The 17,554-nt window shown below is 39.1% G+C and overlaps 2 protein-coding genes and 1 long non-coding RNA gene across 5 annotated transcripts in view; 2 read left to right on the top strand and 1 right to left on the bottom strand.

Annotated features, from left to right (window-relative positions):
* The window catches only part of mob2b (MOB kinase activator 2b), a 47,946-nt gene extending 32,450 nt beyond the window's left edge, over positions 1–15,496 (top strand). For all 3 annotated transcript variants that reach the window (XM_083553149.1, XM_083553148.1, XM_083553147.1), the window contains exons 2-5: positions 10,234–10,394; positions 11,239–11,332; positions 12,888–13,012; positions 13,831–15,496. In XM_083553149.1, the coding sequence (XP_083409275.1) occupies positions 10,234–10,394; positions 11,239–11,332; positions 12,888–13,012; positions 13,831–14,102 (652 nt within the window). In that variant the 3' untranslated portion in view covers positions 14,103–15,496. The remainder of the gene's footprint in view (positions 1–10,233; positions 10,395–11,238; positions 11,333–12,887; positions 13,013–13,830) is intronic.
* LOC310732590 lies at positions 2–7,602 on the top strand. The gene is made up of 2 exons (XR_014535523.1): positions 2–929; positions 995–7,602. It is a non-coding gene; the product is annotated as an uncharacterized lncRNA (long non-coding RNA).
* A 131-nt stretch (positions 15,497–15,627) lies between the features above and the next one.
* abcc8b (ATP-binding cassette, sub-family C (CFTR/MRP), member 8b) overlaps positions 15,628–17,554 on the bottom strand; it is a 29,292-nt gene continuing 27,365 nt past the window's right edge. Inside the window, exons 38-40 of the mRNA XM_083551612.1 lie at positions 17,303–17,436; positions 17,159–17,221; positions 15,628–15,795 (exon numbers count right to left, since the gene is read on the bottom strand). Of these exons, the coding sequence (XP_083407738.1) occupies positions 15,658–15,795; positions 17,159–17,221; positions 17,303–17,436 (335 nt within the window). The 3' untranslated portion in view covers positions 15,628–15,657. The remainder of the gene's footprint in view (positions 15,796–17,158; positions 17,222–17,302; positions 17,437–17,554) is intronic.

Genomic DNA, 17,554 nt, shown 5'->3' on the forward strand with positions numbered 1-17,554 from the left:
TATTCAGTTTTTGCATTAAAAAGAGCGTTTAGAAAAACCGCATTGTTCTTCTGCCTTAATGACGCCGTGCAGCGTCCAGATGTTGCACTCTGGAATGAACGCATGGCGCTGATATTGTCACTGTAACTGAGTTTGACTTTGCAACTGTATACACATCTGTAGTAAACCAGTGCATTTACTGTAGATGTTTAAATAAAATTTGCTTTTTTTTATGCCTTTTGTGTGTGTGCATAGAAGCCGCCAGATGTGTGTTGATCTCTTATTTTGATATAGATCTTCTTGTTTAAACACATCTGTCCTGCCTTGGAATTACCCTGAGGATTTCACGAGGCTTTTAGAAACACTAGACTTGCTCTGTCTTGTGTGTTTTAGTTTTTTTTGTTCGACAACTCAGTGCACAAGAGAAAAATATTTATTAACACACACACTTTTGTGACTTTTTATTGAGAAATAAAATAAAGCAGGGACATAAGACGAAAGGTTCATTCTGTTACTGCTGACTTGATCCGTGTTTTGTAAATTGTTTTACACTAAAATATGTTGCTGTAATGTTTTCTGTAGTCTCGAGGAGGTTAATGCTGCTAGTACAGAGTTTTATTACTGGCAAAGTTGTTGATCTGTGTGTGTTTTTTTCCCCACCCTCTGTATATTTTCCACCTATTCAAAGTAATCGTTTTTTCAGGTTACTCGATGGATTGACCCCCGTTCAAATTGTCCCGGCACAGAAGAGAATGTAGGCGTAACAAGTCGCTCGAAGTCACCAGATGTCATGAGAAGTTGTTGCGTGTAAAGACAAGTTACTTGAGGGAGAAAGATTTTTTTTTCATACGCGAAATAGAATAGCTTGTAAAATAAAATCGAATACAGGAATAAAATATATTAAAAAAAAAAAGACTGGAAAATGGAATAATGAGTAGAGTTTTAGCACAGTAGATATTAACATTTACAAAGAATTGACTAAAATATAGTAAAAAAAAAAAAATTTTGATTTCAGGATATTTTTTTTACCAGAATGAAAAATAATTTAGGAATAAAATTCTTGAAACTACTCCACAATGGTTCATTCGCCACCTCGCAGTGGACTCGTTTTCCATAACGGCGTGTCCCAAAGCTTTTGTCCTTAAAATTTTCCAGTGCATTTTATTCACTGAAACAATGCAGATAGATGATCTGGAATTCCAGTGAATTTAATTATATAGTTAAAAAAACTTATGATTTTACGGTACCAGTGATATCACACAAAAAATAGGGGTATGTCAGCAGGATATTAATATATTGTTCTATTCAATCTTTAATTATAACACAGTAATAATACAGGATTCATAGTTTCTCCTGTAATCTGACAATCAACAAGAAATGTCCCGTTAGATTAGATTTCTGTCAAAACTTCACGCTATACACTCGTTCATTTGTTTTAAAATGACAATGATGAAGTGGAAACCCTTCGAGCAATAAGGTCTATATTTTCTTTAAAACGTATTTTAGTTATTTTTATAGATTAAAATCTAAAACAATATAAATCTAAGTTAAATCTCCTGCTAGAACAACACACTTTAGCGAATAATGTAACTTCCTGATCGGTGATCTTTAACCAGGTAAAACATATGAATGGAAGAAAAGAATGAATGGAAGATCCTCTGACTTTGTTGCCTGTTTAGATACAATCAAATGTTCTTCTGTAGTTAAACCAAATGGAGCTGATCTTGATGCTGCTCCAAAAAAAACACAGCTCTTTTTCTTTCTTTAACTTGGGAATTTTTTTTTAGTTATTCGAATCCCTCTGTGAAATCTAAAGCCTTATTTGTGGTACTGAATAAGGCAATTAAGGATAATAACCGCAGAGAATAATGCAGCGTGTGTCAGCAATATCCCAAACATTTTATTCAAAGTATTCTGGGTCACGCTTTTTTTTTTTTTTTTAACCCCCCTTTTTCGAAATAACAGTCCTGGCATTGCTGTAGGCGAAGCATTCCCACACACTGTGGCTTTTCTGAGAAAGGCCTGATTTGGTGCTTCTATAATGGGATTTTAAATGGTGGTTTGAAGGCTCCGGAGCACTCATGGCAGCCACACTGGAGTCAGAGTCACTAAACGACACTCTGGAATAATGACTGCAGCTGAAACCCATCTGATGGATTTCTCGTTCCAGCGTGTGGTTAGAAGACATGGTTTGTTTAGATGCCTTTTGATTGGCGGCTCGCTCCCTGGCGATTTTGTTTCGGACGAGTCCTCAGAACAAAATCCGAAATTCTAATATAACATAAGTGGCTATTTGTGAATTGATTCCCATAATGTAACAGAGTTTAAAAAAGGGTCACGTTGTTCGCACATGCTCATATTTCACATTTTTGTTTTAAAAGATGAAGGTCAGCCAGAGCATAACAGGGTTGCCTTTCAGGATTGTTAAAATAGTTAACATTCTGGCAAAAAACAAACAAACAACGTGTGTTGCTTATAAAGACCATAGAAGACATTGTTGATAACTAATAATAACAACGCGGCCTTCATGACAGCCAGCATACTTCTCCTTATTGGTGCACCTACTTTCTTGTAGATGGGTTTTTTTTTTTTTTTTGGGTTACATAATGCATCAATAAAGGAAGGAATGCTTTTTATCATGACTCTTGACGTCAGCAAAAGCCTGAGGAATGTATCTCAGGGTGTCTAGCACATATTTCGGCTAGTTTAGGGGAAGTCTGATTATTTTTAAGAGTACATGATTCAACAGCAAGTTGGTTTAGCAAGAAATAAGTAATGAGGGGGAATTAAACCGTCTGTTTTCCTTCTCTTAGCCTTAAGCATCCGTACGCTTTCACGGAGGGAAAAAAAAACGCTCTGGCATAGCAGCGGCCCTGTCATATGATCAGCATTTGCTTTATGATCAGCATGCTCATCTTTCTGTTCACCCTCGAACTCGGCATGGAGACCAGAATAGCTCCTGCATTCCTACCGCTGGTCGTCTATTCTACTTCTCCTTAGCATTCCTACTTCCCTCAAAAACGAGGAACTTTTTTCCCATCGAGGGACTTTTTCATCTTCAAAGCCTGGTTTATACGCAGATGATGATCGTGTGATGCCGTCTTTATTCCCAATCGTCTTCAACTTTTGTCTTAGGAAAGGAAACCCCGCCATTAAGTAGAATGTTCATCGCTGCCTTCTGCTTCCCGAAAAACCCATTCCAGCGTTGATTGTGGTTTTATTTTAAGGAAAAGAAAATTTCCCTGGTGTCAGGAGTCATCCTGTTTTCTGTCCTCCACCCACTATTTCAATGATTAGCCATAAATGGAGCTAAATGTGGGCTGGTCAGGCAGCAAAAAGCAGTCCTGCATGAGCTGAGTCCACAGGCATTCGAAAGTGTGGTTAGATGTGGCTTCAGGAACTTTTAACTAGAGGAAACGTATCGTGAAATATAGTGATATAAACGAAGGACTGTGATTAAGGGGATTCTAAACGCAGTCTTGGGTTCAGTATAATTTTGACTCTGAAAATTTAAACGGCACATATTAGGTGCCCGTTCAGCATTGGTGATCGGTAAAGGGGTGGAAAGCACGCCTCATTGCGTCTTACGATTCGCATCACTGCTCCATTCATACCGAATTTCTCAAATCTGCTAAGTGAATGTTAGTCTGGTTTCTCTGACCTTGTGGTCCAGGCTCACAAAGGGATCCGAGGTTTCGGGGCAAGATATGAATCAACATTAAGTCTAATCACCGCAAGTCTTTCATTTTGTGCTTTTTTGTCGAGCTTTGAAGTTCCACTTTAAAGTATAGGAAATGGCAAGATATATCAAGGAGCGCCAGCGATAGAGAAGGCACAGGACCCAACGTGCCTGAGAAAGCCGCTCTTAATCTCTCAGGAATGCAAGCAACTTTTGCACAGGATAGTGTGAATGCAGGGAAGTGCAGGAGAACTAGGTTATGACATTCAGCAAGCAGTTCTTCTGTATTTGGACATCATTCTTTCTTAGTGCTGTTGATTATCTTTTGTATGTAGGAAATCATCCATGCATGAGCTTTGCCAAAGTATTGTGATTTTCCTGCCAGAATATTCTTCGGTTTATTTCATAATAAAGAAAATGAAGAAGAGCTTACTGAGCAGTGCGAATAGATTTGTTAATAATGTACCTTGTAATTATTGATCAAATTGCAGACCATTTTTAACATTTTGGGTGCATTTCATTTTTGGTAAGATGTACTGACAAAGAACCCATTCTGACTCGAATAGAGGTTTATTACATACATTTTAAAAACAATACTAAATCATGAAAATTCGCTAAATGAAATAATAAATAAATAATAAATCTGATATGGTGCTCTCTGTGCAGCGTGGGTGATTCGCCTATAGATGACTATAGATCTCATAATGACTGCAGACCTGAAGCTGGAAGTGTCGATTTATCAATTAAGGAGCTGTAGTTTGAAAGTCCCAGGACTCTAAAAAAAAAAAAAAAACCTTCGTTAGAACCCCCTTAAGTAAATCACTCAAAGTCATTTATCTGGACTGTATGCTGAAACAGGTTTGGTTCCTGTGGTTGGTTCTATGTTTGACTCTTATGACAAACTCTTCCTTTTGCAGAGAAGGTTTCATGTAGAGTCCCTTTAGGAAGTTAATTGCCTCAAACAACCAATATCTCTTCTAAGGAGAGTTAAATTTGGAGTCCCAAGTGCACTTAACAATCCAAAGACCATTAAAGCAACTCTTTCCCATCTTTGAAGGGTTCCATGTCTAGTTTCATTAGGTAGTTAAGTGCTCTTAGCTACCCAGAAACCCTTCAAGCAAGTTCCTAAGATCCTTTAAATGTGTAGGTTGCTTTGGATCTAAGTATCTGCCAAATGAGTAAAGGAAAGCAATTTTTTTCTAATATTGATGGTGTTTTCTAGATGGTAGTGGTATCAGTGAATAAGCACCAAGTGATCATATCTCTTCTAGTCTACCATTTTTGGGTTTGTGCAGTGGCTTGGCAAACATTTTTATTTTTTTTTGTAATTTGTTTGTCTCCGCCTTGTACACCCATCTGAAAGCGTCTATCCTGTACAGCCCTTATGTTTTCCAGCAGGCTAATGCGCTTGGCACTGAGCAACATTTTTCCCTTTAGTGACCTACCAGCTGTGCCTGCATTTGTCACCTGCCTCATCCTTTCAACACTGGAGGAATTCGGGGGCATAGTTTTCTTTACTTCACTGCGAACATCCTTTCGAAATCCTCTGGAATTGTCTGCTGTTTTCTTTTGAATTTACATGGTGGGTTTACAACCACACTTTTTTGAATATTGGATCAAAAACTTGGCTTATAGTTTTCCTCCAAAGTCCTGCAGGCTTATCATTCTGATTGTTGCATCGCCCAAGTAGACAATACAAAGCTTGAAAAAGTACACTCTTACCCCAAAGGCTAACTGTGTGCCTTTTTTAGGCTTGGCATTGTCTTTTTTTGTTTTGCTTTATTTATTTTTTTTAAAGCTGGGATCACTGGCCTCTTCTTGGCTGGAGTACCGCACTTTTCCAGGAACTAGAAACTGTTTGTCTAAATGAGCAGAAAAGGGAGAGAAACAAGCCCAAAAATGCGCCATAGGGGGTTGCAGCTTTGTTTTCGAACAGAGCGATCCTTCATGAAGGCCAAAAAAAACAGGCCTTAAAAAAAGACTCACATTCTGTAAATTGAAGCCAGCTTCTGCTGCTCATCCCAGCTGTCCTCAGACAACCTTATCTAAACCTAATAATTCTTACAGTCTTAAAACAAAGTCTTGGTTGGCTTAAATATTTTCCTAACCGTAGCCATGTTTTATTCAAGCCAGCAAAATCCAGATTTTATTGTGTCTCATATTGATTTAAAAAGTTGTGCTTTGGGGTTTTTCAGCTAGTTGCATCTAAGAAAGACCATGAAACAAAACCAATACTGTTGTTAAGACCACATGAGATTGTCTGAAAACGGTTGGTGGTCTGCAAGAGATTTTGTGAATGGTGTTAATATGGTCTACATCTGAAGTAGTAAAATTTAAATTATGCTTGGCTGTAAAATGCTGTAAAGGACTTGAAGTTGTTTCACTAAATAAACTTAAACACTTGAAGTTGAATTTATGACCTTTCATTCCATGAATGTGGCCATGTTTTTTTTGTTTTTTTTGCCTTGTACGAAAATGTAACAAACATAGTCAACACAATATTTAACATTTCTAATAATGCTAATTGTTTCTAGCTTTGTTATAGCTTACTGGCTAAACAAAGCATTTTAAATTGCATTAGAATGATCAGCATTTTCCTCAATGTTTATGACTAGAATTACACTGAATTCACACTTAGCATAGCAAGCTAACAAACTCCAGATTTAAACTCTAAATATTACACAAGAATATCAACATTATCCTCAAATGTATCAAGGAAATATGAAGAAACCGGATGACTAGTCAAGACTACAAATACTCTGTAATCAGGGTTGGCTGTTAATCGCTAACACAACATCTTATGCTTAAAATCGTGTCAGGAATGTAAAAGTTTTTCACAGGAAAAGACAGTCAGTGACTCGAGTTCCAGTGTATTTACATTAAGCGCTGAATGCTAGCCATTGTGTCAACATTTTCCTCAGATGTGTTAAGAAACTACGAAGGTACGACATGCTGTTAACGACAAACATTATACGGTTATTACACTTAGCTTCAAAGCTAACTGAAATTTCAGTGTTTAATCTGGTTTAAACAATGCTAAGTATGTTAGTGGAAGTTTGTGGAGGGAAAAAAAAGTTTAGCTTAAATAAAAAATGAGTATTAGTGAGCTTGAGCATGCTGAACATTAGGTTACAGTGTTTCAGCAAAGCAGGGAAGGTGAATTTAGAAAGCTTCTCAGAGCTGCAAATGCTGAGCTTTTTTCAGATTGTGCAGATGGTGTTTGGACTGCTTGTGTATGGTTAATGTTCAGCCGTGTGTGTGTGTGTGTGTGTGTGTGTGTGTGTGTGTGTGTGTGTGTGTGTGTGTGTCAGTCATAGCGTCCAGCCTAAGAGTAACAAGCCCACACTATATGTGCTGAGAAGAGGCCAAGTGGGATAACATGGAAACAGCTGCTTAAAGAGCAGGAGCACACTGCCTGCACACACATCGAGTTTTATACAGTAGCTGTGCTGTTATTGGCCAATCAATCGCAATATAGAAGCCAGCAACTTGAGGCCAGTATGGCATGGAATCAAGTTTTTCTCTTTTCACTAAATGGGTCATTGAGTCAGTGAAAAGCACTTCAGTCGAGCTGAACCTAAGTAATCACGACAGATGCTGTTACAGCGATGGCCTGTTGAACACAGATGCTTCTCAAATGACCCTCGAGAGAAGTCGGTTTCTTTGGTATACTCAGCTCCTTCATCTGTAATAGGGTATTTGTGCGCAAAAACAATGAATTGCAGAGGCGTCAATGCAACAATTAGGGTGTCAGTAAACTTGAGTTTTTTGTGGAGAAGTGGAGGGTTATATAGACTGGATACTTCCACAGTATGAATACTGTAGAAGTTCTTTTCTGTTATCAGCTCATTAACATGATATAATTTGACTACCGTCCTGACATCACTCTCATTTTGCATAATGTGGTAATTGGCACAGGGGAAAAATTTACACAGCAAATATTATGAGGTTAAATTTTTGACAAAAAAAGAAGCACATTCAGATATTTTACAGGGTTGTATTGCATCATGGTCTTCTTTCCGATGTGCCAAGATGGCATCCGTGCACAATGATTGTGTTGTAAATGCTAGTTTCATTTCAATAGTAGAACCCAATATGTTTTCTTATATATCTACTTTCACCATTTTAGTATGTTGGATGCCTGGGGTATGTGTTTTGGATGTTTGACTCAAGTAAAATTGTGACAGGTTCTAACTCTTAAGATATTGAGTTACATAAGCAAGAAGGATGTTTCTTTTTTTCCCCACATTAATCAACTAGATTTACTTCTCTTAGAACAAAACAGAAGGGTAAGAGCAAGACAGACTGATAAGAAAGAAGTGAGAGAGATAGTCAGGTAAGGAAATAGTGAGAGAGATAGTCAGGTGAGGAAATAGTGAGAGAGACAGTCAGGTGAGGAATTAGTGAAAGAGACAGTCAGGTGAAGAAATAATGAGAGACACAGTCAGGTGAGGAAATAGTGAGGGAGACAGTCAGGTGAGGAATTGGTGAAAGAGACAGTCATGTAAATATATAGTAAGTGAGACAGTCAGGTGAGGAAATTATGAGAGAGACAGTCGGTGAATAAATAGTGAGAGAGACAGTCAGGTGAAGAAATAGTGGGAGAGACAGTCAGGTGAAAAAATAGTGAGAGAGACAGTCAGGTGAAAAAATAGTGAGAGAGACAGTCAGGTGAGGAAATGGTGAGAGAGACAGTCAGGTGAGGAAATGGTAAGAGAGAGTGACAGGGAGGTAAAAAAAAGAAATACGAGAGACAGACGTGAGAAAAAAGTGAGAGACTGACAAATGAGGACAACGCAAGAGAGAATTCCCAATTCACAACTGTATAAACAGCAGACTTTTAATAACTAGAGTGACTTGGAATTATACTTGGAATATCACTGTGTGTGTGTGTGTGATTGTTTTTCCTTGGTCATTTTGCAACACTGAACATTGTCAGGCCACCGACCGCAGTCTTATATTTCCACAACAACATAATTCTATATAAGTAGCCATTAACCATATGCCTCATTTTCTGGAAGAAGGAAATGGAACTACAGATATCTACAAAGAGCGAATGAGGTACATGGGAGAAATTACCCTCCCTCTTCCACACAATCTGCTTGTCTGCGCCTTTAATAAATTGTACCATGACGTACAATCGACGCCCTGAACCAGCCGACTCCCCCCAGCTGACTCCCCCATTCATGGCCTCTACTTTTTTGCGAGGGGCTTAAGTACAGCGTTTGATGTTCGACATTGGGTGTGGTGAAGTGAAAGTTGGGTGGAGGTCCGCTTGTAATATGACCCAGCAGCACTAAAAATAGCTCAGGCTGGAAAAGCCTACGTGTCTGGGGACATCATTGGTTAATTACAAACCAAGGTTAAGCATGTTAGCAAGTATGCTCACTACTCGGGCTGCAAAGCTCATTTAGCTTCTTGGGAGGTTTTTGTTGTAAAGTTGCCATATTTTGGGGCTAGGAAAGTATGAAAAATCATAAGCTTTTGGAAACGAGTGTCTTGAGGTTTCGAATTTGTAGCCTTTAGACATTCCCTTCTTTTTTTTTTTTTTTTTACCAAACCATGATTTCTCTTTCTACATACTTTACTTCGTTTCTCAGTGAATAAAGACATAAAGGAACCTAAAAATAAAACTCTAAAAAGCTGAAGGTCAGGTTACAAGGACCAGGACACCAACCATGGTGTAGACCTTTGAACTCTTTAGGTTCCAGCATCAACTTTGTCACTGTCAGTACAAGTACAGCGATAATAAAATGCAGTCTGATATCTTTCTTACATTTTTTAACGTAAAAATGTAGGGATATTAATAACCTTTGCAATGTCTCTTGCTCCTGTTTATTTTTTCTTAATGGAATTTATTAAAGATGATTGATGGGAAACCTTCGTTCTCCAATATGTCGCAATGTTAATGAGCAAATTCTGTATTGTTTGCATTGAAGTTTATTAAGATTTTTTCGCAAAGGGATTTTTTACAAATAATAACTAATGAATCATATCTAAAGCATCCTGTCAGATTTCAATGTCCATTTAACATATTTTGCTAGATTGTAGGTTTTTTAAAGAAAAAAGGAATCTTATATAGTCTTGTATCCGTATAACTAAAACACGCTATCGCCAGGAACATAGCCATAGAAACTGGAATGGCGTTTAAAAAAAACAAAAAAAAAAACAAGTGAATAGCCTGTAAAAAAAAAATAGAAATATTTTTATGAGATTTTATAAGACAGCAAGTAATGCATAGTAGTGTAGTTACTGTACAGATTAGGGGATACTACTGCTGGCCAAGCTATCTTTCTTGCATCCTTAAAACTTCAATAAATTGAAACAGTTATAAGGGAATGGTATTAGAGACCAGAGTTGAGGATATTGAGTCAAAGGAAACTTGCTGCTTGGGTCAAAACTCTTAAAATTGGAGGTTTACGCCAAAAAAGAGTACAACAGGTGGGCTTGGGGAACTTTCTGACAATGGATGCTCTTTTTCTGAAAAGTCTAAAATGAATTACAATGAAAAGACTAGGCTGAGAAAATGACCGTCTGGCCTTGTATGGTCTCATCTGTCTGCCCGTCTTTTACAGGAAGTCTAAGACGAAGCCAAATGGAAAAAAGCCGCCCATAGAGGAGAAGAAGCCGTACCTGGAGCCAGACTACACCAAAGTAAGGGTCGTCGACTTCGACCTCAAGGAGCTGGTGGTGTTGCCACCCGAGATCGACCTGAACGAATGGTTCGCCAGTAACAGTAAGTGTATTAAGTTTCGTTTTGCTCGTCTTCATTGTCTCTCAGAACCCAGAAGTCTGGGAGCAGATAAAACTGTTTGCATTTGCTACTATAAGGCTACTTGTACGTGTTTCATTTGCAAATAAATCCCGAATAGGAAAGCTTCCAGGGTGGAATAGCGGCCAGTCTTGGAGCCAAAGCCACCAGAAAGTTGCCTGGTCTTGTTATGTCTAGCATTAGCAGATATTTTTCGACCATCATGTGTTGGGCGTTTTTTTTTTTGTCCATCACAGGAAAAAGCTGCACATTATTTCAGGCTTATGTAATGTACGTCGACGAAAGCCCAAACTTTGGTTAGCATTCCGGCAACGAGAGAACGCTGACCATTGTTTGCATTTCCCGTGATTTTTTTTTTTTTATCTATCTGGCAGATCTTTCATTAGAGCCGAAACATTAAACAGGGGCATATTTTTGGGAAGGCGAATGTTTTTCAACAAGATTAAATCAACGTCTTTATCAGAGCTCATTATGGGTAATGGGGGCAGTTAGTCCACGCCCATTGGGCGGTTTATAGCGTGTATCAGCTACAGGGTGGTAATTATGCTGGAATCCTTTCAGAGGTTTTCTTTAAACGTTTAATTTGGAGTTAGAACCTAAGGCAGATGTGTATTAAAGTCAAAGCATGTGACACTGTAGATATTTTTGGTAGCCTGCAAATTGTTGCTTTTATGCATTAAATTCGAGTATTTGCAGATTAATCCCATGAATGTGCTTGGCGACTTATATTAGATGGCCGTTTATCCAGACCTACAAAAACATTTACATTACCAACTTTTAAAACTGTCCTCCTTTTCTCCCCCCACAGCCACGACGTTCTTCAATCTAATCAACTTGCAGTACAGCACGGTGTCCGAGTTCTGCACAGGCGATACGTGTCCCGTCATGTCGGCCTGCAACACGTAAGAACGCTCGCTCCTGCATTATTCAACTCTCACTTCACCATAACTTATTGATCCCGCGGCCACTCTGGCAACCGGACACTCGCTCTATAGCGGGTGACTGTTCAAAGTCACGACCTTGGACGTCGGGTCACCCTATGCCCTATCAGCATGCTTCACCTCAGAGGCAGAGTGTAAAGTGTGAGGTGTTAGCTTGCTGATTGAAGATGGAACGAGGAGATTAGCAGACAAATCAAAGACAAAACATATACATTAAATGGACAAAACCACTGGGACACTTGAGTTTTCCAGTCACATGTGGTCCTTTCCCAAAATGTTACCACAGAATTGTAGTCTCACAATTGTATAAAATGTGTTTGGATGTGGTAGCACAAAGCAAACTACATGCAGATATGTGATTAACATGGGCTGGAATGGAAGTTCTCGAATGGCCTTCTGTAGAGCTCTGACCTAAATCCTATTGAATACCTTTGGAATGAATTAACTTGAAGCACTACCTGATTTTACTCCACAAGCACACTCCAGGTGTCCACAAACTTTTGCCAGTGCAGTGTACATGGGGACAGACAGGCACAAACCAACACAAACGAGATACTGCGGATATTATTTATTTATACACAAGTTGGAATATAAAGCCATGACCCACTGCAGAATACTATTAGTACTAAAAATCATGCTAAAAAATATTATTTTATATATTGTTCAGGCATAATATTATGACCACCCACTTAATATCGTGTTGGTCCCCTTTTTGCTGCCAAAACAGTCGTGACCCGTCGAACATTAACAGCCTTTACTTCTTTGAATTTGAGCTACAGGAGCACGTCTGGGATCAGCCTTTGCTCCCCACACGCATCAGTGATCCTCGGCCGCTCACGACCCTGTCGCCGGTTCACCACTTCCTTGGACCACTTTTGATAGATTCTGACTACTGAAGACCAGGAATATCCCACAAGAGCTGCAGTTTTGGAGATGCTCTGACCCAGACGTCTAGACGTCACAACGTGGCCCTTTGTTAAACTCGCTTAAATCCTTACACTTGCTCATTTTTCCTGCTTCTAACACGTCAACTTTGAGAACAAAATGTTCACTTGCTGCCTAAAACGTCCCACCCATTAACAGAGGCCATGATGAAGAGATAATCAGTGTTATTCACTTCACCGCTCATAATGTTATGCGCCTGGTCAGTGTGCATTACATTATTTTAGATATTGTAACATTTAGTTTTTTTATATTTTCGCCGACCGATACAGAAGCCTCTTTGTTTGCGAAGGTGACGCCCAAAACCCTCGCAGCTGCTTTTACACTGTTAGTGGGTCACCTGCCAGGAGATAAACTGCAAGAAGAAAAGCAGAGGCTGATCAAACACACACTTGGCATCACGCTACATTGGTTCGTTAATGATCCCCCGACGTGGAGGATTATGAACTTGTCAGATCATGTTTTCCCGTAATATGAGACGATTTGCAGCGTCTTTGCTGTAGGGTTGTAAAAGTAAAGGAACTGTTTTAGCATGATCCGATATCAAGCCTGTATTTCTTTCGCTGTTTTTCAGGACGTACTACTGGTATGATGAGAAAGGGAAGAAGACAAAATGCACAGCGCCGCAGTACGTAGACTTCGTCATGAGCTCGGTCCAGAAACTTATCACCGATGAGGACATCTTTCCCACTAAGTATGGTGAGTGCAAGCTTCTACCGCCACCTAGTGGTGCCACATTGTGTTTAAGCTTCCGCTTCTGCAAATTTAGGCGCAAGTATTTAGAGCGGCTGAGGTCAGCTGTCATTATGCAGAATGAGAGCGGCCTCTAGAGGCGAATCACTGACACTGCATGCTGTTTATTTTGACGCGTGCTGTACCTCAATCATGCTAATTCATATTAAATTAACTAAAGTTGATAAATGAAAATAAACTTTATTTAAAAATGTATTAGAAAATGTTGTAATTAAAACAATAATTTTAAAGCACTTATTTACTTCAGTTAATATATATATATATATCCAGTATACATTTAAAAAACTATCAATCCAGCCTAGCTATCTGTAAAATACACCATCAATGAGAATGATTTCTAAGGTTTACAAAGAAAATTAAAATGCATATTATATCAATAATGCAACTTGGACATTTTGGAGACAAGCTGAGAGAGGCGAGATTGAGATAGTTTGGACATGTGCAGAGGAGGGACATGGGGTATATCGGTAGAATGCTGAGGATGGAGCCACCAGGAAGGAGGAAAAAAGGGAAGACCAAGGAGGAGGTTTATGGATGTGGTGAAGGAAGACATGCAGGTAGTTAGTTTAAAAGAGGCAGATGTTGAGGACAGAGTGATTATGGAGACATTGTAGTTGCTACTAGATCTTGAGTTCCTGTAGTTCATGTGTTGTAAAACATCATTTATTCTAAAGCATTTTTCTGATCGAACCTGTCCACATGCTCTAATAAAGAATATATAGGCTACATATCCACTGCTTAACGTGTGCTCCATGTTTTTTCAGGCAAAGAGTTCCCGAACGCCTTCGATTCGCTGGTGAAGAAGATCTGCCGCTACCTGTTCCACGTGTTGTCGCACATCTTCTGGGCTCACTACAAGGAGACGGTGGCCATGGAGCTGCACGGACACTTAAACACGCTCTACACGCACTTCATCGTCTTTATACGAGAATTCAACCTGATGGACCCCAAGGAGACGTCAATAATGGACGACCTGACCGAGGCCCTGTGCACGCCCTTGCCCCCTCCTCCACAGAACCACGTAACGGAGAGATGAGGCTCGCACTTGTTCCCACTCCCCCCCCCCTCTATGCTCTGGGGAGGACAAGATGGACCCGCCCATTCACCTCCCGCAAACTTCGCTCTCTTTTTTACAACCGGTCAGGATGGGTCGGCCTGGACTGCGGGTGCAGCACTCACCCCAATCCCATCCCACCACCTCCACTTGCCGGAGGCTTTACTGTACTGCGAGCCCTTTAACCAGGAAGCATTCAATTTTTTTTTTGTTTTGTTTTTTTTGTTTTTTAGTCGGTTTGGTTTTCTCATGCCCATGTACTATGAGGTTGGGTTGGGAGTACGTGACAATTGTTTTGGTTTGTATATTCCTCCTGACATCCCCATTAGAACGAAAAGATGTCAGGAAGATACTAGTGGCACTGCTTTTCTGTACAGTTTAAGAAGATGGGACCGTAAATCCTGCCCGGTCTTCTTAGTCATATAAGGTGGAGTTTTTTTTTTTTTTTTTTTTTCATATCTTGGAGGTATAATGAGTGTGAATTTTAGCCCTTCAGGATCAGACTGTTTACCCATAATCCTTTACAGTACATCTGACTACTTTCCACCCCAAGATGCTCATTAACCCAGCATCTTACACAATGGCTGCACTTTTTTTTTTTTTCTTTCTACTCCTTCCCCCCCAATATACTAGGCAATTTAGACAGACCCCCACTTATGCCCCTCTCAGCACCGGAGCATATCACAGGCGGCCGATTGGATCCACCTAGAGAGCGGCACCAGTCCGAAAGCCTCGCTTCGTTGTGCTTTTTCCATTGCGCAGCACAATGACAAAGACATTCTGTCTGCTACATTTGATTGTTCCATATCCCATAGAAAAGTACATCAGAATCTAGGGTCCCCAGAATCCCCCCTAACCCTAACCCTAACCCCCCCCATTTCATGTTCACTTTAAAGAAAAAAAATATATAAAGTCTAAGGGAACAATTCGATTGAACCGAGGTATCGGCCCAGGCTCGCTTTGCAAGGACACTTTCGAAACGGAAAAGTGGCAAAAGAATGTAAAAAAAATAGTCTTTGTATTTAACTGTATGAGAAATTATTCAGAGTGAATGAATGCGAGAGAGAGAGAACGAAAGGGAAAAAAAATGATGTATGTAAGCATGAAAGAGACAAAGAAAGATATTTTAATGTCCTCCCTTCATCACTGTTCAGAGAGTTCAGTTTAACTTCTCTTATTAGAGGGTTGGATGTTGTTCATTTTAATTTATTTATCATTTTGTTCCCCATTTGCTTTAGTTTTGGCTTTTTTTTTTTTCACAGGACACGATTCTGTCTTTCATTTTTATGTATTTTAATAATACTTAAGTTAAAAGCGATTTAATATTTTAAACTCTGCAAAAATTATACCCTAATAAAATATTTAAAATGTCACTACTTCCTGTGTTGTTCGCATCATTTCCTGGCAGATTGTCCCAACGGAGGAATAATGATGAAAGAGTTCTTCAACAGAAAGTTGAATTCTGTGGAATCCTTTGTGATGTTCGATCCATTATTGGTTGTCTTTCCCCAAAAAAGCACTTTCCTCGTCACATTTCTCACTTGTCTGCTCTGACGAAAGAATAGAAGACGCTGTCTTTCTGCTCCAGCAGGACGTCGGGCCTGTCGTATTCCAGAATGGTCCCACGCTTCATCACGATGACCACATCCGAGCCCAAGATGGTGTGCACACGATGCTGCAGCGTGATACAATAAATATTACATTCAATTCAATTTAGCACTTCAATACACTTTCTGGACAAAAGTATTGGGACACGTGACTTTTCCAGCCGTATGTGGTTCTTCCCCAAACTGTATTTACAAAGTTGGAGGCACACAATTGTATAGGACGTCTTCGAATGCAGGAGCATTGCATTTCTGTTAGATCTTTTCCTAGGTTAATTCTTTGACTAACACATTTTTAGAATACATTTCCGAATCCTTAGATTCTTGACTTATTGATTGATTCTTCAGTAATAAACTCTTCACAGATGACAATGTTTGATTTTCCGATCACAGTTTTTCTCTACTGCTTTAGAGCATTTCTTGAATCATCCTTAATTTTGGGAAACCAGGAAGTGCATCCTGAAAACAATTTGTACAAACAAGACAACACATTGGATTTTGTACTTTTCTTAAAATCTTTAATCTCTCAAAAGTAAGTATTTGTGTCAATGAGCATCTCATTGCCATCAGAATAAGTCCTTTCATCATTGTTCACAAACAAGATCGTCAAAGTGTTTAGTCATGTTATCAGTATGACGGTGCACAGTTTTAGTATTTCCTGATATAAACTACGGTTTGGATTGCATTGAATGAAAATGCACAAGGCTGAATTTCTTCTGTACGGCATCTATGAATTTCAGCAGCACAAATGTATTTATTTGATTTATATCCAATGCAAGATACTGGACAGGATTCACACTTTTTTACGGTACTGTACCGTTCGAGTGTGCGTTGGTTTCTTGGTTGTTCATCCATATAATTCTGTATTTTGCTCTGTCTGTATACACTCGCCAATTGAAGGTTCATGAGCTTCACCATCAACCTATTTTAGAAAAGTAGTCGATCATTGGTTGATCTGCTGTACACTTCTCTAAATTAGTGACGTTCAAGATTTATCTGCACAATTCATCAATTCAAGACATAAAAAAAAGTAATAAAATGTAACCCTGACAGCTTATAAAATCTGGTTTAACTATTTTGCATTTAATGACATTTTGCCGAGATGATTTGGGGTTGAGGATATTCAGGTGAAACCAGTAGAATATATTTCGATCAAAATGATTTAAACTTATAATGTAGGAAACAGGAAAGACTTGTACACAATCGATTAAATGAATGCACAAAAGTATTCGCAATTTGATCAAAGCATCAAGAAATGCTATTGTGATATGGAGGTTGAACAAGTAGTTTTGAGAATTTCATTTCTGATCTGAGAAACGCTCCAAAGCAACTGAAAAAAAAATTGTTGGAAATATTCCTAGACTGAGTTGAGAGAAACGAAAGTGTAGAATCTGGTGAGTGTGGTGGCTCGCACAAAGTAAATATAATACTTACAGCAATGTTTACAACCGTCCGATCTGCAAAAGCAGTCATAACGACTTTTTGCAGAATGCTCTCCTGTTCAGAACATAGGTATTGAGGGTTAGTGGACTATATTTTACGTTTTATAAAATATTTATTGTGTATATGATCACTTACAGTGGCCATGTCGATAGATGCTGTGGCTTCATCCATGATGAGGATGCTGCTCTTCCTCACAAACGCTCGGGCCAGACAGAAGAGCTGCCGCTGCCCCTGACTAAAGTTTTCTCCCCCCTCTGTCACCATGGCTTCTAAATTGCAGACAGGACAACCTTATTGACCTTTATTAGGTGGCTCTAATGGTTATAAATTCAAAACAAAATTGCAGAATGTCTTAACAGAGCCACAAATATCATCAGTACAGAGTTT

Source organism: Silurus aristotelis (assembly GCF_946808225.1).
Source record: "Silurus aristotelis genome assembly, chromosome: 10".
Lineage (NCBI taxonomy): Eukaryota > Metazoa > Chordata > Actinopteri > Siluriformes > Siluridae > Silurus > Silurus aristotelis.